A 22,072-nucleotide genomic window follows, 5' to 3' on the forward strand; every position below is an offset into this window, starting at 1 on the left:
ATTTTTAAGTTTAGAATCCAAACTTTTATCTAATTTGGATCTCTTTTGGTCTTTTCTAACTGTAAATCTAAGCTTTTTAATTAAGTTCAATAATGATATATATACTGTTATTCTCTCATTTGGATGTTTGCACGTTAGTATCATGCGAATGCTATTGTAAATAAGCAGGAAAGCAAAGAGGGTAAGTACAAAATACATGGCGTCAGCACAATAATAATATCCGGACGTCCGCATAGGAGAATTTTTGTATATATATATCCCATCTATTTTGATGGGCATTAAAATACGTGTGTCAAGCATGTGAGGCAATTTAAGGGTAAATTGGTCATTTTGCACCTTTAACTAAAAATTTGGAAAAACAATAAAGCAAAAATCACCAATAATTAATAGTTAAAAAAACCAACCCAACCCAACTCATTCACACCATCATCTTCCCTAATAAACGCAACTCCCAATTGCACAGAAAGAGAGAAGAGAGAGAAAGGAAGTGGAGGAAAGCTTAGGGCCCATTTGATAACCATTTCAATTTTAGTTTTTAATTTTCATTTTTTGTGCTAGTGTATAGAAGAAAAAGAGGGAGAATGGAAGTGAGAATGAGAGTGAAGATGGGATTGAGAGGGAAGACGAGAGGGAAGGAGGGAGGAATCCGAATGAGTAACGGAAGTAAAAACAAAACTAAAAACTGAAATCTATTTGAAATTGTTTTCACTTTCAAGTTTTTATTTTCACTTTTGTTACTCTTCCCTCGCATCCTCTCCTCTCATCCTCTCTCACATTCTCATCATGACTCCCATTCTCACTCTCATTTTTCTCTATACTCTACCATAAAAAATGAAAATTAAAAACTAAAATTGAAATGGTTATCAAACAGGCCCTTTGATACAAAAATATTGCGGAGATGGATTTCAAGTGCAATTGTTGTAGAGATGTGAGAGAAATCTTCAAAATTCTTCCTAGCAAACCTTGAACCATGCGGCTTGCTTTTAGTTTTTATTTATTTATTCTTTGTTATTATTTTTTTCAGAATTAAAAATTTATTTTTAATAGTTAAATTGTCACATGTAACACACATCGCTATTTTTAACAAAGGGTGATGAAATGTGGTGATAATAACGATCTGGGGAGAGTGGGAAAAAAAAGGCTTCATATCCTTAATTCTCTATAATAATAAAAAATGGGGTCAAGGGCAAATTGTAAAAGCATATCCAATAGTAATAGCAAACCAAAATCTTCAAATTGAGGTTTGTTGACCTATATGGTAATTTGAAAAGGTTTGTTTGCAGTTGAAACCCACATGACCAAAACCAATCAAAAGCAAAAGGGAACATACATATCAACTTATTCTTACACCTCCTCAGTTGCAAGAAAGATGTCACGACTGATTTGAGAATAAAGAATATTCATGAATCAGGGTGCGTGAATTGAATGAAATAAAATAAAAAGACTGAAAATTTGATTAAAATACATTACACAATCTAGAAAATATAATAAAAAGATACACAATCCAAATCATATCACATCATTACTTCATATCTTGGTTATCCTTCACAAATTGTACCTAGCACGTTACCCATATCGACCTCACTGCCCTATGTCCCTGTTTGGTACATTTATCCTTCGGATACCTCGTCACTAAAGTTCTCATGTTCCATGAATAATACGTACTACCCAAAAACTCTAAATAATATATATTGTGTGAAATATTGCACAAATTAGACATGCTTGACTTGAAAATAGAGAGAGATTTGTAAATAGAACAAATTCATGATTTTCACATTTATCACAAAATAAGAACTTTTAGAACACATTACATAACCCACTCACCATGATAAGTATGAAATATTGCAAGACAAACACACACGTTCTTCATCTTGTTTCTCTCTCTCTCTCTCTCTCTCTCTCTCTCTCTCTCTCTCTTAAACACTACTTCATGGTAGAAATCTATTCCAAAGAATTGGAATCAATGATTGAAGTAAGGAATGATGATACTTATATGAGAGGCTACGGATGCAACCAAATAATATATATAATATTTTAAACCACCAAAAGATAAGATAGAAAAGTAAGGGAATAATGTGACTCATCCCCCTTTCGCCAATGATATCACAACCCCACTTGTTACTAGCATGCAAGGTGGCATGGCAATGATGATTTGATTAAAACCAATTCCAAGTCTCTACACATGAAAAACAACAATGGTGCCATCTTTCACCTAAAGAAATAATCTCATATTATGCTTAAAATTTTATAACATTTAGGTCTTCATAATAAATATAAATAAAGAAAGAGATTTTCTATTTAAACCCCACACTTCTCTTAGTTCACCCCATGTTCTAAGTTCACCCCAACTTTTAATTTAAATTTTCACAATTTCTAAGAAAACCCCACTATCTTCCCAAACTACCCTTAAATACACTCCAAGCTGAAAAAATAAGAAATAAAAGAGATTTTCTATGTAAACCCCACAATTTTCTTTGTCAAGCATATCCATTTAAATATATTCAAGAATAAAAGTCAATAACGAAAAATCATGCAGCTTCAAAATTAAGCACATGAATTGCTCATTGTATTGAAGGCCTCATATGCATTACCACTACTAGAAAGCAATCAGAGTGATTAGAGAAAAGCAAATAGCATAGGTTGAAATTGGTATTGACTGGTAGCAAATAACCATTATGTTACAGTAGGTCCTTAAAAAAAAAACAAAATTCACTTATGAAACAAGAAATTAAATGACTTAAAGAAAAAACATTCTCATACAAGAAAGTAATCAGGATGACATAGAGAAAAGCGACCCTAGACGAAGTTATAAATGATATTGCACGGGCTAAGAATAGCCTCATTGTGGCCATTAATTAAGGTTTCTCATCACAGAATAGCAAATATCTCCATCTTCTTTATGCAACATAATGATAAATGCAATACCTTTCTAAGCAAGATGGCGATATCTGCTTGTGAATCTTCAATGGACGGGCTTCCACACTCAGTGCACCGAACACAAGTCGAGCCAACCCAAAATCCCCAAGTTTTGCGTTGAAATTTGAAAAAAAAAAAAAAAAAAAAAAAAGGAAGAAGAAGCAATCAACAGCCAAGCAATCAACAAAGGGAAGAGAATAAGATCATTACAGCCAAACAATCAACAAGTCTTTCCATCAGCTCCCGCGCTGATTTTAAAGAGGTAGGCTCATAAATGTTCTACGTCTTTAAAAGAGAAGAGTAATCTAGCAATAGGATATAGAGGAGTTTGTATTTTTCTAAAACTTAATATGAAGAGTTGTGGGGTGTGTGGGGTGTGTGTATAGATATATTAGGGTTAAGTATTAAGTTGGATGACCTTTTTTGTCTTTTTACACAATAATAAAACTTACAGCTTAATGATTTAAGTATTGGGGTGAACAAAGAGAAGTGCGGGGTTTAAATAGAAAATCTCTAAAGAAAAGCCATATTAATAAATAATTAATATGTATTATGAATATTTCTTCAATATATATAGTTTTAAAAAAAAAAATAGGTTATCACAAAAGGACACATCTTTTTTCTAAAGATCAAAACCGCATGCCACCATCATCTTGACTAGCACCAAAAACCTACAATTAACTCAAAAGCAATCAAATCCAACTCAAATCTAAGCCTTAAAGCTAAAAGAGAAGATCGAAAAATAATTTTTTGGTACAAAGCTTCAAAAATAAATTAGGGTTAATTTCACCATAGGATTGTTGGAGATTCACCATAGGATGCAAAGAAGAAGTGGAAAAACATCAGCGACTCGTCAAAAATTGACATCAAACAACAACATGTAGCAACTGGTTGCCTCCGTTTTGATGACCAGCCCGTTTTTTCTAGGCACTTTAGGTGTGTTTTTATAGGGGCATGTTTGCTATTTAGCACGTTTCCTATTTGTTTTGCAGTTTCTTAGCCTATTTTTTATGGGCTTTTGTGTCTTACTTCAATCTAATTGTAACCCATGTCTTATAAGCTATAAATAGGACTTTTGGGAGCTAAGTTAATCAACTTAGAATACAAGAGGGCATCAAATTGGTTTTGAGTATGGGTAAAAGGGAAATAGAAAGCTAGGATTCAAAGCACAGGGGCTAAGAGCGTTTTCTTGTAAACCAGAGACTGGTCATCAAGGGGATCACCAGAAAAAATGTAGGTACTTGCCAAACCTCTATAAATTCTTGTCTTGTTTGTTGGTTTGTTTGCTTTGTGTGTGTATGTGATTCTTCGTGGGTTGGGTGTGTTTTTCTCTAAATACTACATTTGAAGGATTTCTTTATAAAAATACTGGTAGAAGTGGTGATACCCTATAAATTTCAATAAAAATATATCCAAAATTTAGTGAAATGTACTATATAACGGTTTTCATAATTAATATGTATTCAAATCTCGATACTTAACAAAACCATACTTGTTATGATTCTTCAATTTGAGTTGCAAGAAAACGTATGGTTTGGCTAAAAAGATACTGCAAACGTTACCGATAAGCATTGGTTTGGTACCAAAAAATTTGGTCGGTTTCCTAGTTGGATTCTCTCAGTTGATTTGTGAGTCGATTTTGATATTTCGGTACAGTGGGGTTTCGGTTTCGGTTTCGGTTTCAGTACATGTGATGTAACTTCATAGATATTTCATTACCATGTCATAAGGGCAATTACGTCGATTTAGTTTATAGTCTCATTAGTAGTTATTTATCTAAACGATAAGTCCATAGGCAGTGAGGTGCGGAAAGCGATCTAAATAAGTTAGGTACATGAGACTTTTCCTTACAACTTAATCCCTAAAGAGTTCCTGGTCATAGCACTCTCAACTAGGCATTGACAATCCTCAAAGACCAGTGTACATTGTATCTGCTCAAATGAGAGGATGACTAGTCTCAAGTCATTTGTGTAGAGTGATCGGTGCATATTTACATATCATTTTGTACCCTTCTAGCTTATGATTTGGTTATGTTTTTGAGTTAAACTTGTGCTTTTAATCCTTTTTGTGTTTATCTTTCAGTTCATTGAGCTTTAGGTAATAATGAGGGCTTTGGATAGTAAATGATGCAATCCATGCATGTTAGGGCCTAATTTGGATGAATGGATGAAGAGCTTAAAGACAAACTCAATTTTGGCTACAGTCCCCTGCCAGCCCAGTTTCGTAGGTCATATTGCAAGCTTTGTTTCAGCAACCTACATAGCTCGGATGAGGCCACATTCTTCATGAAAGTTGTTCCAATGGGTGTGTAATATAACATATCCGAAATTCAGCCCCATTGGATAATTGTGGAGTCTGTTACCTAGCAAACACAGAGCCATGATCAGGATGGATTTTATCAGCGCGCAAAATGAGTTAGCAATTTGTTTTGGCCTTAACTTCCTCCTCAGACCTTGGATTGGCCCAAATGATATATGGCTGGAAAGAAGACATTCTGAACTTCAAGTTTGAGTGCTTAAAGTCTTAATTTGCTTAAGGGAAGCCCAATTCGTAAGCCCTTGAAGTTGCTGGTCATGCTGACCTCAGGATGAGCTATTATTTCTGGTTGGAAGCTTGGTCATGGTGACATGAAAATGAGCTAGGGCTGCTGGTGGGATTTATTAGTGAAGTGCATCGACCATTTCAGATTTTATAATGGAAGTGTTGTATGCATTAGCCATACTTAATTCAGATTTTCAGCTTCCTTAGGCCTATATATAGTGAGGTTTCCCAAGCTTGTAAACACACCCCAAGGGGGGGAGCTCTCAAACACTTCTCTAGAGCTCCCTTCCCTTCTCTCCCTCAAATTCTCTTAGTTACATTTTCTAGTTTTCAATTGTTGTAATGAAATATTTGTGCTGAAATTCTCTTTAAGTCTTTCCAAGTTTGAATTAAGAGTATACACCATGCTTTAATTCGAATTGAACTATGAATAGGAAGAGTATGTATGGACATTCAACAACAGGGATTAGATACATACTTGGGTGTTTAAAATGTTCTTCTATGCTTAATGGGTTCCTAATGCTTAATTTTAGGTTAGACAACAAATGATCAAATTAGGGAATTAGGAACACAAGGTTATGACCACACACCATGGCTTAATCATACTTTAGCTAGAATCAATCCATTAATCTAAATTGAACTTGGGAACTTATCTGCTTGAGTTAGTTATTTCTTTCTTCCTTGTTTTATTTATTTCCTTTTGTTTTCATTTATGTTTTGTGTAGGGAAATGAATTGGATCATTCAATCACCAATCCTCGTGGGATCGACCTCGCACTTACATATGCTATACTACCTAACGGCTCGTGCACTTGCGAGTATCACAAGTTGAGGATGCAACTGAATCCATTTTGGTGCAGCTGTATCCACACAACATAGAGACACTAAGATAAGTGCATGGGTGTTCACTAGAGAGTGAATTCACTAAACTCAATCAACCAAGAGATCTTGTATGGAAGTTTTACCTACATGTCAAACAAGATCTCCATAGTTACAATAAATTAAATTAGTCCTCGACCTAAGGCACCACATCTGTCTCATAAAGCGTTGTGAGTCTTTGGTCATCCTAAAGTGTTGTGTTCCTCTTGGGTACGACCCCAAGGTATTTTAGGGTTTATGATTAATTCATAGAGGCAAGTGAGTTTCAATAAGGAATCTTTACATTTAGTAAAGAGGGAGAATGGTCTGCCAATCTGATTTGGGAGTCTACGGCCAAAGCAATAGTATGAATGAGAATGATGATTTAATCATACTTGTATGGATCATATAAGCTTGAAGTTCACATTAGGAGTTTGACATATTTTCTGTGTTGTAATGATGTGATTAAGAACATTGAGTTAGAGAAGTACTGTATTTCATTGTAATTTCAATTGAATAGGTTCTCCACCTCATTCTATATTGGGTTGGTAACCGTGACATTTTGCTAGATGTCACTCACAGTTTGTGGAAGCCCTGAGGACATTCCATAACTTGATCCTCATAATAGGGAGAATTAAAAAATGAATTTTAATTCACAATCGATTATGGAAGAGTTTGAATCACTCACTTCTTCGCCAATTAGAACCTAATGGATCGTACACCCATAAAGGTTAGAGATAAAATTAATTAGAAGATGATGAGTAAGGATTAATTACTTAATAGAGATTAATTAATTAATCAAGGCTCGGGAATTGTATTGTGCTTAAAATTGGGTTTGGGGTTCAAGGCCCATTGGGCTTGGACCTATTGGGCTTGTTGGATAAGTTGTAAGTGACAATATGACCGCAAGGCTCAAGAGGCGCAAGGGACTAGTCAAAACCAGCCAAATGGTAGATCCAATGGGTTTGACTCATTTGATGACTCACATGGGTCATGGGTGACCCAACTTAAAATGCCCTAGCCTATAAATACATAGCCAAGCCTTGACTCATCTTAGGGTTTTGCATTTTGGGGATTGAGTGAGGCAAGTGAGGTGTTATCACTGTTGCTTCTAACATGGCAGACCACCACAAGGAGGAGATGCTAGCACCTCCACCCCTTTGTGGTTCTCATCTCATTCTCCAACTCTCTTCCTTTGCTGTGTACGAAGTTAGATGTCAAATATTTGGAGGGCTCTCTTGGAGAATGTTTTGGTGAAAGCCCTTAATAGGTTATCAACCTTGAGCTTTGCCCATGGTAGTGCTTTAAAGATATAAAGAAGTGTCTTCTCTCTCTCTCTCTCTCTCTCTCTCTCTCTCTCTCTCTCTCTCTCTCTCTCTCGTAGTGTTTAGAAGAGTTTAGGTGCTTCAACGTCTTGAGGCTTAAAGATATGGGAAAATGATTAGTTTTTTAACTTATGTTTTTTGTATTTAAGCTTTTGTTGCCATAATAGAGATTATGTGTGCATGTATGTTCAAATTATCATTTTAAAAACTATAAGGTTTCCTTCAACCACGCCCAGGCCACCATATCCACATTCATACCAAAATCAAGTTGTTTGTGCCTAATAAATCACGGCCATGAACTGACCGAAGGAATCCCTTTTTCGCGGCCCAAGCACTTCCTCGAGAAGCTAAAGCACAGCGTTTCGCCAAGGTGTTTTGCCTTTCTGAAAACAAAGGAAAAGTTGCCAAGGCATGATCATCTCGGCCTCGATTGTAAGCCGAGGCCGAGGCCGAGCAAAATCACGGCCAGAGATATCAGAATCAAATCATCACATGATAGCAGGGTCCCATGCTTCATTTAATAAAGTAATGCCTCTGTTTATTGCAGCAAACCCACTGGCCACGAATAAGCATTTAATGCATGATGGAAGGTGGGAAGTGACTGAAGTCAGGGTTTGGCGACAGGAAACAGAGTGATTAGACGTGGACATTCTCACAAGAATTCTTGCAGCTTGAGAGAGTAGGTCACCAGCCATCAGAGCAATAAATGCGTCTCCACGGCCAGAGGCGCAGAACCCATGATCAGGGCAGCGGCCGAGATTTACCAAGATTTATGGAGTCACACCACCATGCTTCACAATCCCAAATGTCAATTAGACTACCCACTTGCTCTGATTAGGCTCCACCATGCAGGTTTTCAGCCTCGATTCCTCCTCCAGAGCCCTTCCTATAAATACAAGGCTCAAACTACGATCAAAAGGTTCAAACACCAAACCAAAGCCTCCCACGGAGCAACTTATATTTTCCTGTAATGCACTTTCAATATCTTTACTTGTTTTCCTAGGAGTAGTGTTAGACTGTAAGGAAAATTCATTCATCAATATATCATACGACCTTTGATTTTCAAGGCGCCGGAGCATCATCCTTGTTATTCGCTCATTCACCCCATATATCATACGACCGTCGCTCCCTGAGCAGCGCGCCGGAGCAACGCCCAAAACCCACCAACACCATCACTAAACGGCCTTGTAGCTCAGGCCGTGAACCTAACAGTCGAGATTAGTTCCTCTCTCGGCTACAATTGTTTGATTAGAAGACGAGTCCAAACAGGCGCACCACTTAACCATTCTATCCACATCAACCATCTCGACGCACGGTAGACCGTGCTGGCATGCCCGCGCACAACCGCACCGCACCCAAAAGCAGGAAGCCGCGTGTCAACGCATATCCCCTCGGCCCGGAAACCCAGGCCGTGAGATCTGCGCGGTAGACTGTTTACCGCACAAATCTCACGGCCTGGAGTTCCGGGCCTAGAGGATATGCGTTGACACGCGGTTTCCTGCTTTTGGGTGCGGTGCGGTTGTGCGCGGGCGTGCCAGCACGGTCTACCGTGCGTCGAGATGTTGATGAGTGTAGGATGGATAAGTGGTGCGCCTGTTTGAACTCGTCTTCTAATCAAACGATTGTAGCCGAGAGAGGAACTAGTCTCGGCTGTTAGGTTCACGGCCTGAACTACAAGGCCGTTGAGTGATGGTGTTGGTGGTGGGTTTTGGGCGGTGCTCCGGCGCGTTGCTCAGGGAGCGACGGTCGTATGATATATGGGGTGAGTGAACGAACAACAGGGATGGTCCTCCGGCACCTTGAAAATCAAGGGTCGTATGATATATTGATGAATGAATTTTCATTACAGTTCTAACACTACTCCTAGGAAAGCAAGTAAAGATATTGAAAGTGCATTACAGGAAAAAATAAGTTGCTCCGTGGGAGGCTTTGGTTTGGTGTTTGAACCCTTTGAATGTAGCTCGAGCCTTGTATTTATAGGAAGAGTTCTTGGAGGAGTAATCGAGGCTTAAAATCTGCATGGTGGAGCAAGTGGGTAGTCCAATCAACATTTGGGATCGTGAAGTATGGTGTTGTGACCCCATAAATCCTGGTGAATCTCGGCCGCCGCTCTTGATCGTGGGTTCTGAGCTTCTAGCCGTGGAGACGCATTTATGGCCTTGATAGCTGGTGACCTATTCTCTCAAGCTGCAAGGATTCTTGTGAGAATGTCTACGTCTAATCACTCTGTCTTCTGTCGCCAAAACCTGACTTCAGTCACTTCCCACCTTCCCTCGTGCATTAAATGCTTATTCGTGGTCAGTGGGTTTGCTGCATTAAACAAGCACTACTTCATTAAATGAAGCATGGGTCCCTGCTATCACGTGATGATCTGACTTTAATATTTCTGGCCGCGATTTTGCTCGGCCTCGGCCTCGGCCCGCAATCGAGGCCGAGATGAACATGCCTTAGCGTTTTTCTTTTGTCTTCAGGAAGGCAAAACACCATGTTGAAACGCTGCGTTTCAGTTTTACGAGTAAGTGCCAGGGCCGAGAAAAGGGGCTCCTTCGGCCAGCTCATGGCCGTGATTTATTAGGCACAAACATAGACACAAGTTCAACAAAACTAAAAGGAATTGGTACTAAGCTATTTTGTGTTCCACATTCGTACCAATTAAGAACTGCAGAATTGCAGTTTTGATTTTGACCAAACTAAGAACCTACTAAGCTATTTTGCTATTTTCTGGCATTTAACTTCAACCACTGACCAAAAAAACTACTATAACACATCTGAAACGTGCTGCAAACATTCTAGGGCTAGAAAAATGCGAAATTTTTTCTTTGGAACACAAAATCCTGTGTTTGATGACGCAAAACTTAACCAAAAACTAAAACTAAAACCAAAAGCGAAAACAAAAGTCAAGAATGCTTGGGTTGCCTCCCAAGAAGCGCTTCTTTATAGTCATGAGCTAGACTTTTAGAATGTCTATGGTGGTGCGGAAGTAGCAAACAATGCTACTTCTTCCATGTAGTGATTGGGCTGCTGTCCAAACTCCTTGCAAACAATAGCCTTGTCTTGCAATGTCTTGGTGTGATCCTTGACAAGGAGATGCCACAAGAGCTAGCTCATCTTGGAAAAGCTTTTGATAAAACATTGATAAATTCAGGCACGTCCAAGAGAAGTGCGCATGCGTTTCACGTATGGAGATGGTGGCAACTTGGCTTTCAAGACATCCATAGAGGTGTTTTCCAAGTAGTTGACATGTACAATTGGGTCTAGAAGATCTATGCGGCTGCACTCTTCCAAGTCCCCGGGTTTTTTAACAGCCTCGAACACCTTAAACTCAATGGATTCACCTTGAACTCTCAAAGTTAAAGTTCCTTGTTGTACATCAATCAATGCACCAGCGGTAGCAAGGAAGGGATGGCCTAGCAAGAGTGGGATGTCGCGGTCTTCCTGTATGTCAAGAACCAGGAAATCAGCTGGCAACACAAACTGCTTCACTTTGATCAACACGTCTTCAATGATTCTTTTAGGATATGTGACTGATCTGTCCACAAGTTGAAGAGAAACGGAAGTACTCTTGAGCTCTCCAATACCTAATCGTTGAAAAATAGACAAAGGCATAAGGTTAATGCTTAAGCCAAAATCTAAAAATGCTTTATCAAATTGAACATCACCAATAATACAAGGAATTGTAAAACTTCCTAGGTTCTTTAGTTTTGGAGGTAATTTCTTGAGCAACACCGCACTGCACTGCACTCTTCAATTAACATCACTTTTTCATGAGCTGCGAATTTCCTCTTATTTGTACATGCATCCTTCAAAAAATTTGCATAAGAGGGAAATTGTTTGACGGTGTCCAGCAATGAAATATTGATATGGACCTTTTTGAACATCTCCAAAATGTCCCTTTGATCTTTCTTTTGTTTATGAACTCATTCGGCTGCTAGAAACGGAAGTGGGGGAGCATAAATCCTTTCTTTGACAGGGGCGATTTGATCATCATTAGAGGTTCTTTTATAATCGCCTGGTTTGCCTTGGGTAGGTACTGGAAGTAGTCCTTTAGTTTCTTCTCTACCTTCATCTTCTTTTCCAGCACTTGTCGTGGCTTCTTCTCGTCTATCATATGACTTGCCACTTCTCAGAGTTCTAATAGACTTGACGTACTCAACATTTCGAGGATTAATTTCGGGTTGGCTTGGGACTGTACCTTGCGCCCTCTCATGCACAATAGTAGCCAGCTGACCTACTTGAGCTTCTAACTTAGTGATGGACGCTTGCATAGTATTCTGATTTTGTTGAGAAGTCTGCACAAACTGAGCGATTAAATCCTCCAACGCTGGTTTCTTAGGCTCACTCAAAGGCTGCATTTGCTGCTGGAAGGGATGGCTAGAACTAGCTTGTTGTTGCTGGTTGCTCCATGAAAAATTTGGGTGGTTACGCCACCCCGGATTATAGGTGTTCAAATATGGATCATTTCGAGGTTGCTGAAACGAATTAACTTGGAGAACTTGCTTAGAACCTTGCGTAGTAGATGGACAAAGCTCCATTGGATTAGTTGGGTCAGAACAAATGGCACAAACTTGTTGTGGGAAAGGTGGAATAACAGCACGCATAAGAGTTTCAAGTTTTTTCTCAAGGCTTGAAATTTGAGCAGCAACCGCAGTGTTGGTGTCAACTTCATAAACTCCTACCTTCTTTGTCCGCTCACTACCCCATTGTTGATTATTATTGGCAAGCAAATCAAATTGATCAAACGCTTCTTGAGGTGTCTTCTCCATCAATGCACCTCCACACGCATAATCAACCATTCGTTTGTTTGCAGTCGTAAGTCCTTCATAAAAGAGGTGCATCTGAATCCAATCAATAATGCCATGATGAGGGCATTTTTGCAGCAACTCTCTAAATCTCTCCCAAGCTTCATAGAATCGCTCATGCTCTCCTTGAGCAAAATGCATGATATCTCTTCTAAGCTGATTCGTTTTCTGCGCATGGAAGAATTTCTGGAGAAATTTTTGAGCTAATCCCTCCCATGAATTAATGGATTCAGCTGGTAGTGAGTGAAGCCAAGCTTTGGCTCTATCCTTTAATGAAAACGGGAACAATTTCAGCCTAACCACTTCATCAGAGACATTTAGGATCTTGATCGTGCCACAAATGTCGAAAAATTCCCGAATATGCATGTTAGGATCTTCGTTCGATTTTCCATAGAAAGATGGTAACAAGTGAATCATTCCAGACTTGAGTTCAAATGAATTTGCTTCAACTGCTGGTACTACAATACACGATGTAGTGTTGGAAAGAGTTGGAATGGAGTACCCCTTCATAGCTCGAGCAAGTTGTACTCGTTCCATTGCTTCCTCTTGCGCTAATTGTTGTTCCCCAACGTTCTTGACACTCTTCTCGTTTATATTTTTAACAGAACCTCCGTCTTCTTGATGTTCCAGTGAGTGAGTGAATTTGTCTTTTTGTTTCCTAACTGTTCTCTCAATCTCAGGATCAAACGGTATGAGGTCTTGACCTTGAGGGCGTCTTCCAGTCATACACTCAGTCAAACCTAATAAACAAGACAAACAAGAAACACAAGTCAATTACAATAATCTGAAATTTTCCAATAAATTAAAAAAAACGAAACTAATAAATTTAAAAAACAAAAAAAAACGAAAATTAACTATTAATACAAATAATAAAATAAAATAAATGAAATAAAATAAAATAAAATAAAAACTGAAAAGCGAAATTAAGATTGAACTAAATTGTAGTTGACGAAGCCAATCCCCGGCAACGGCGCCAAAAACTTGTTGTGAATTTTAGACAACTTGAAAAATGGAGATTCTAAGGATTAGTCTAAACACAAATTTACTTGCAAGTGCACAAGGTCAATCATAATATAGTATGGCAAATACGAGGTCATTCCCACGAGTATTGAGTTCAACTTCCAATTAGTCTAACCTAATTTCCTTCACAAAATACTTTAACTACTCTAATTATATAAACAAGAAATTAAACACGTAGCATACTCATGTAAATACAAAAGGGATTTTTGAAAGAATGATTTAATTAACAACGAAATTGAAAGACAAAATAAGCAGAAAGTCACGAAACACAGGGATGAGAAATTCAAATTGATAAAAGCACTAGGACAATGAATTCACCACTAGTAATCCGATCTAGCCTCTTATTCACCTACCTATTTACTAACCATTTGATGTCGCTGCTTAGTTTTCCTTTTTCATGAATTACCTATGTTATTTAGGCTAACTCGTATATTCCTACATGCAATTTGCCTATGGTATTTAGGTCAAATATCAACACATAGAAACTCATTAAGATCAATGAAAACCTTGAACAAGCATGTAAACCCTAGGAGTATGGTATTTACCCTAGACGAATTAAAAATCCTAATCACAAGAAGCAAGCCTCAAATTAAGTATGGTATTTACTCTAATTTGCATCCGATTAACTCAATTAAAAGTTTAGATGGTGATCAAGCATCAAGTTAATCAACCAAGTTATTAAGCACGGTGATTAAGAATCCAACAGCAAACGGCAATCAATAGATAGGTAAAATAAGAAAACTAGATTATCATACTAGGGCTACATCATGCCCTAGCAAAGAAAATTAGTTACACATAATCATAGAATTCGACATAAACAAAAACACAAGGAAGAAACAATAAAACTTAGCCAATGGCGGTACTCTTCAAGCGTCTCCAATTTCTCCTAGTCTTTTCATCCCCCCTAAGGAGTTGTTTCTCATGCTTAAATAAGACACCATCCCCCTCCCCCCCTCCCGCGGGTCTATTCTTACCCTAGCTGGGCTTTTACAACAGCCCAACAATAAAGAAAAACCTAATTAAAACATAAATCCAAAATGGGTAAGTACTTGACTCCTCTTCCTACTTGGATTAGGATAACATGTCAGTTACTTTGCTTGCACGTTTGGGGTTGTTCCTCCTCCAAGAAAATTCGGGACAAATATGTAAATTGTAGATTTTTGTCTTATCTTTCCATCCATATATCACACGCCTTGAGGAAAAATCAGGAAAGTCTTCAAATGGTCATTCTTCCACAGCAGCACAGTTTTGACGGGATTGCATCTTATGCTGACTTAACTTCAAAGACTGCTCTCATTGGCTGCTCCGAAAATTCTAGAAAAATTCCACAATCATCTTCAAGATCTTAGCTTTCATCTCCAATTTTTCTTGTGCTAAAACTCCACCAAAGTCGTATTTCCGTTGAAAACAAATTACTTGCTCTGGAAAGCTGAAAATTGAGAAAATAAAGTAATAAGTCCTTTTTAAACCAAATTCTCCTACAAAAACTAAGTATAAAGAGTACATAAATATGTACTTTTATGGACTTATCAGTAGTGGTGGTGGCGATGAGAGTGAGGTGGTAGAGAAGGTGGTGGTGGTGGTGGAGGTGGTGGTGGTGGAGATAGGAATGGTGGCGGCGATGGTGGCAGTGATGGTGATGATGCTGGCAATGGCTGTGGTAGTGGTGATGGTTGGGGTAATGATGGGGCTGATAGTGGTGGTGGTGGTGGTGGTGGTGGTGGTGGTGGTGGTGGTGGTGGTGGTGGTGGTGGTGGTGGTGGTGGTGGTGGTGATGGTGGTGCTGGGGGGTGGCGGCGACAACAATAATTGTGGTGGTGGTGGTGGCGGTGGCGGTGATGGCAGCGTTGGTGATAGCAATGATAAGATGTTGGTAGTAGAAGTGGTGAAATCATATCTTGAGAATAAAAATAATATATCTATCAAAATCTCTTGGGGAGGGGGTGGGGGGAAGCAAAGATTTTTCATGACCAACATTTTTTTGCCATCCAACAACTCCTGTCAGGAACCAAATTTTTTTGCTTTTAATGAGCAAGGGAACAAATTCTATATATTGAAGAAAATAGTCGAAAACATATTGAATGAGTACTTGATTTGGATCTCTACGACATCTTAATAGTGTGATTGTGAAAAATTCCCACTCTTTTTATAAACTATTACTTATATTAAAAATAAATAATAATAATAATAAAAGACCTAATTAATACCGAAAATGAGAAGATTCCAAACACCCCTCCATAGGACACCAAAAATACATATTTTAGCTCATTGTCGTGCTTTAACACGCTGGATCACACAAAAAGCATTTTTAGTGCTTTAGTTAATGGAAAGCTTAGTCGTTAAATTAGTATTTGCTTTCTAAAATGCTCTTGGCGTCACATGATTATTATTGGTCAATAACTGGCAAAAGAAAAAACAATGTATATAATAAGTTTTTGCCGGCTACTCCTTTCTGCCCAACATTACCCCAATGTGATATCATGACGTGATTCCTTTAATTTTATTTATTTTTAAGTTCTCAAATCATCTATGAAAATAAATTCGCGGAATAAAAAATCATTTAGACATCAGCTATAATTAAACCAATAGATGAACATTGAATTTTTGACAAATACTAAAAAATAATCACGATGATTATCAAAGGGCTAAATGATTTCAGACTGATTTATTTCTGCACGAGTCCTTGAATGGAGAAACACTTGTGTGCAGCTTTTGGTTAATTGTGGTGATGTGTGCTATTAGTTTTAGTGCGGCTTTTGTCCACATTAGTTTTGCTTTTAGCATGTTAGTTTGTTGTCCTCTTAGGATTGGTATTTTAGATGTCTTGTTGATGTCTTTGATTGTACCGTTGAAGTTTATCTACTGAAGTTTCTATTTTATCAACAACAAAAAAACACTTGTGTGAAATGGGGATAGCACCCGACTAATCACGGCATGCCACGTGTGATAACTTTTCCACGTGGCAATATATAAGTGGTTGAATATAGTAAAACAATTATATCCCCGTTTCATATAAGTTTTGCTGCCTTGAATGGGTCCTTGTATATTGTAGTCCAATAATCAAAATGGTCTATGTCACATCACGGATCGGCTCCGCCGTAGCACGATATTGTCCGTTTTGGGCCCCCCCTGTTCTCACGATTTTGTTTCTGGGAACTCACGAGTAACTTCCCAATGGGTCACCCATTCTGGGATTGCTCTAGCCCAAACTTCCTTAACTTCGGAGTTCCCATGGAATCTGAAGCCAGTGAGCTCCCAAAAGGCCTCGTGCTAGATGGAGGTGGGCATATACATATACGGCACATCACCTCCTCTCAGTTGGTCAATGTGGGAAGTTACAATAATTATGTCACATTCCAGATCGGCTCCGCCGTAGCACGATATTGTCCGCTTTGGGTTCCGTCCTCACGGTTTTTTTTTTCTGGAAACTAACGAGCAACTTCCCAGTGGGTCACCCATCCTGGGATTACTCTAGCCCAAACTGGCTTAACTTCAGAGTTCCTATGGAATTCGAAGCCAGTTAGCTCCCAAAAGGCCTCGTGCTAGATAGAGGTGGGCATGTACATATAAGGCACATCACCCCCTCTTCGTTGGTCGATGTGGGATGTTACAATCCACCCCTCTTAGGGGCCCGACGTCCTCGTCGGCACACTCACGTCACATGGCAGAGTAGCTCTGATACCATTCTATCACATCCTAGATCGGCTCTGCCGTAGCACGATATTGTCCTCTTTGGGTTCCACCCTCATGGTTTTATTTCTAGGAACTCATGAGCAACTTCCCAATGGGTCACCCATCTTGGGATTACTCTAGCCCAAACTCGCTTAACTTCGGAGTTCCTATGGAATCCGAAGTCAGTGAGCTCCCAAAAGGCATCATGCTAGATGGAGGTAGGCATGTACATATAAGGCACGTGAGCTTGTGACCCAATATAAGGGCAATAAGGATGGTTTAGAAGAGGTAGGAGCCTGAGGACAACCTGCGGCACATGTGAGCACATGAGGGGCACAGTGGGCCCTTGTCGGCTTGCCAATTGGGTGCAAAGGAGGTACAGGTTACAGCACGCGTGTGGGTAAGAGAAAGAGGTCGCCCTGAATTGCAGGCGATTTCGGGCTAGGCCAACCCTGAAGTGCAGGTTCTATCACATCCTGGATCGCTCCGCCGTAACACAATATTGTCCGTTTTGGGCCCCCCTGCCCTCACGATTTTGTTTCTGGGAACTCACGAGCAACTTCCCAGTGAGTCGCCCATCCTGGAATTGCTCTAGCCCAAGCTCACTTAACTTCGGAGTTCCCATGGAATCCGAAGCCAGTGAGCTCCCAAAAGGCCTCGTGTTATATGGAGGTGGACATGTACATATAAGGCACATCACCCTCTCTCCGTTGGTCGGCAGAGTGGCTCTGATACCATTCTGTCACATCCCGGATCGCTCCGCCACAGCACGATATTGTCCGCTTTGGGCCCCCCCTGCCCTCACGATTTTGTTTCTGGGAACTCACGAGCAACTTCCCAGTAGGTCACCCATTCTGGGATTGCTCTAGCCCAACCTCGCTTAACTTCAGAGTTCCCATGGAATCCGAAGCCAGTGAGCTCCCAAAAGGTTTCGTGCTAGATGGAGGTAGGTATGTACATATAAGGCACATCACCCCCTTTCCATTGGTCGATGTGGGATGTTACAGTCTATGTTTTACGTCTCAATTTAAGAATCGTTGTAACAAGATATTAGCTAACTGCAAATCATTAATACATATAATTGTGATAAAATATAAATACATAAAACATAATGTCTCTAATATATATTGAAATTTTGTGATGATATTCAAAGGGTTAAAAAATTTTATTTGGTTGATTAGTAGTAAGGGAAGATCCTCAAATGGATATATATATATAGTTATTCTCTTATCCGGATGCCAGTGATAAAAATAGGAAATGGTAGTAGAAAATACGTGGCGTCTGCACGGTTTGGATTATTAAACTACAATATGAAGTAGAACTCACAAGAGCTCCCATTTTGTTTTGTAAAACAACTAAAAATCGATTTCTAGAACAATCTTGTAGACACGCATATATGTATTCAACGTGAAATGTTTCCTTCCAAACTGTATATGAACTATTAATTAGATTGATTTTTTGCTTGACTGTGCGATCAATATTCAAGGCTAACAAGATAAATATTTGTTTAGCGTTTGTCGTGATAATAACGTCCTTTATATCTCATTTTCGACTTATTTTAGGGTGTAGAATAACTTCTTCTTTTTTGTTTCTAGAGTTAGGAAAGAGTGGAGCAAACTCACACACACGGGTAACATCCCATTGGTGGGTGTAGAATAACTTAACCAAAAGGGTTAATTTCAATTTAGTACCTTGCATTATCATTGTTAAGGCATGTTTGCCCTTGCACTCTCAATTTTAACAAGGATTAACTACAGTAAACCACCCCAAACTATGAGTGTCATTACTAACTCATACCCAACCTTTGGAGACTAGTTTGACTAGTATCCCAACTTATAGAAACCTTCCAAATGAGTAGATGGGGTGGTTGCGGTTCGGTAACCGCGAATTTTTGCCCAAACCGCAAACCGACCGACTATTTGCGGTATAGTGATTTTTGAAACCGCAAACCGACCGCAAAAAGCGGTCGGTTACCGTGAATTAGCGGTTTAAAACCGCAAGTTCTTTTTGTGTCATAAAAATCCAACTTCTCAAGCATATATAAATTCACAATCTCCTCAACTTCTCAAGCATTCACAACCTAAAGAAAATTAAAGTTCAATTCCAAGCATTCCAATTAAAGTTAAACTTCTCAAGCATTCCAATTCCAAATTCTTTAAAGTTACAAACCAAAAGGAAAATGCAATGCAAAATGAATTAAAGTTACAACCCAAAAGAAAATCCAATTCAAAGTTAATTAAAGTTACAAACTAAAAGGAAAATGCAATGCACCAATGTTACAAACTAAAGTTACAAACTCAAGTGTTGGTGGTGGTGAGTGGATTTGAAGAACCCCGTTGTGTTGTTTGAGCACCAATGCTATCTACAAATAAAACAACATAAGTTTAGTACATTTTATTTTAAGAAGAAGCATAAATAACATGAGCATAAATAAACTAATTACTTATTTATGCAACCTCATCATCAATCTCATCCTCTTTTGCACTAGTTGAAATATGACATCAACCTCATCACCAATTTATGCACCCTCATCATCAATCTCATCCTCTTTTGCACAAGTTGTAGAAAATATTGTATGAAATATATTTTACATACAATATAATATAGACAATATTATTTAAAGATATTCGCGGTTTGCGGTAACCGCAAGTTTTGAAAATCAAATACCGCAACCGCAACCGCAAATGCGGTTCGGTTCTAAATACCGCAAATGCGGTTCGGTTTACCGCAATTGCGGTTTCATTGCGGTAAATTATCGGTTGATTTTTGCGGTTTTTCGGTTTTTCGGTATAAAATGCCACCCCTTAATTGTTAACGTAGCAAATGTAAATTCTATATTTTATGCTGATGTGGCCAAAAAATTTAATAACAAATGAATTTCCTTTAAAAAGAATAAATAATTTACTTATAAAAATTAAACTAACCCAGAACCCCACCCACCAACTGATCAACCATACCGACCACCACCATAAGACCTCGAAAACCATCCCAAGATGACGCTGTTTTCAGCGACAAACGCAAGGGAGAGGAAAACAACAACCACCGTCTTCGCCATTTTATGAAAGACCAACCCATGCTCCTACTGCAGGCACGAATCCGACCATAGGAGTGACTCTAGATAATGTGATGATCAAGGAGGTCGTCGATGACGATGACGATGATGATGGTGATGGTGACAGTAATGATGACGAAGACAGTGGCTGGTTGGATCCTGAGCTGAGCAAGTGCCTGGTCCATTTACCTAGGAATTGGAAATCTGATCAATTGAAAGACTGTGTGGATTTTGAGATTTTTATTTTCACTTTGGAACTTGCCCTGAATTGCAGGACTTCAATTTAAATTGGCCTAGAATAAGAAAGGCATGACTTTAGGTTGTGTTAGTTTTGACTTTCTAGTGTAAATTTGGGTTTTGTCTCTTCCAAGATCCACGATCCGTCCTTGTCGTTCAGGTTGCGGAGATGGCGAGACGAGGCCTTCTTTTTGGTACAAGAGACAGAGAGTTATGATGGGTGGCTCAGTGCACTGGCGGACCCAGAATTTTTTTAGCAGAGGTGCAATATTGACTAAGTATGAAAAATGGTTTTTTGGAATAATCATTTTCTCAAGATAATTTTTGGCGGCTTTTGTTCCTTACACATCAAATAAGAAAACTTGATTTTATGGGATTTTAGTATGAAGTATATATTGACTTAATGAGCCATCATTTTTAGCCTAAATCGTATTTTGCACTAAAACCGAATTTTCATATTTTGATTTGGTGGGAATTTGATTTTCTAGTATTTTTATTTGAATCCAAATGGGGGGTACTTCCTTATTTACATTGTAAACTTAAGTAAATGGAGTAATATAAAAATAAATAAAAGTAAAAGGACAAAGACATTTACTTAAATGTTGGAGATGGAAATAAGGTAATCTGTACACCAGTTGAGCAAAGAGGCAATTTCAAGCACCTACAATGGTTTTTCCGGCAAGGGGAGGTGCAGCTGCACCTCCTTGCGCCTTAGTAGGTCCGCCTCTAGGTGGCTGGGCATGGAGACGATGAAGGTTAGGATGTACGATGTGGTGGATGGGATTATGGATGTCAAACGGGTTGTGTCAACCTTGCCCTGCCCATTTAGAGTCGGTACATTTAATAAATGGGCCGTGTTAGGTCCATCCATTTATGAAAATCATCAATGTCAGCCCAAGCCTACAACCCTAGCCCATATGGGATTGGGTCGTGCTCGTGTCAGACTTCATTATAAGGGTCGATATGGGCCCACCCCAAATTTGACTTAGGTATTGTATTTTTTTTTGTAAATTTTTAACAATTTCATTTAAATCTTTTATACAGTTATGTATATACGAACAAGATTTATTATTTGTTGCAAAAATATGCCAATAACTTTATTTAAAGTATATTTAAATAGAAAATTGCTAGATTATTGTTTGGGTTTTAAAAATTAAAACTTCAAAAATAAAATCATTATTTTATATATAAAGAAAATATTAAATTTTAATATAAATATTATTAGAGAAAAAAAATAGACTTGAATTTAATATATAAATATAATAATATATTATTTTTATCTAAAACAAATATAATTTAATAAATGGGCTTTAAAGGGGCTGGTCCATTGGGTTTCCAGTCGACACGGCCCACGACAAGCCACTGGCCTGCCTAGCCCATTGGGCCTAATTAACTCGTCCCGGCTTGCCAAAAGATACTGTATGTGCTATGTCGAGCTTCACTTAAGCGTGTCATGCTAGGGCCGGCCGGGTTTGTTTGAAGATACGGTGGCGGCATGGGTTAAGGTTGGCAAATGTCGTGGCTGTACCAAATGGGGATGGAGAACTGAGGCTGGGGGTTGGGGTGGGAGCGGCTAGCAGTTGGTGGGGTTCTCGGTTAGTATTTATTTTTATATTTTTATATTTTTATATTTTTATATTTTTTATATATTTT

General features: G+C 38.7%; 1 protein-coding gene and 1 non-coding gene across 2 annotated transcripts; one reads left to right on the forward strand and one right to left on the reverse strand.

The window, feature by feature from the left end:
* Positions 1-10,780: 10,780 nt before the first annotated feature.
* Positions 10,781-13,164, reverse strand: LOC148297223 (uncharacterized). The gene is made up of 2 exons (XM_088255437.1): positions 11,700-13,164; positions 10,781-11,217 (listed from the first exon to the last, which is right to left on the reverse strand). The coding sequence occupies exons 1-2, from the start codon at positions 13,162-13,164 to the stop codon at positions 10,781-10,783; spliced, it is 1,902 nt and encodes a 633-aa protein (XP_088111563.1).
* LOC148297224 (small nucleolar RNA R71) lies at positions 12,491-12,597 on the forward strand. Its single transcript, XR_015833253.1, has one exon. It is a non-coding gene; the product is annotated as a small nucleolar RNA R71 (small nucleolar RNA).
* Positions 13,165-22,072: the final 8,908 nt, after the last annotated feature.

Source organism: Prunus avium, chromosome 1 (assembly GCF_965620075.1).
Source record: "Prunus avium chromosome 1, drPruAviu1.hap1.1, whole genome shotgun sequence".
Taxonomy (NCBI): Eukaryota; Viridiplantae; Streptophyta; class Magnoliopsida; order Rosales; family Rosaceae; genus Prunus; species Prunus avium.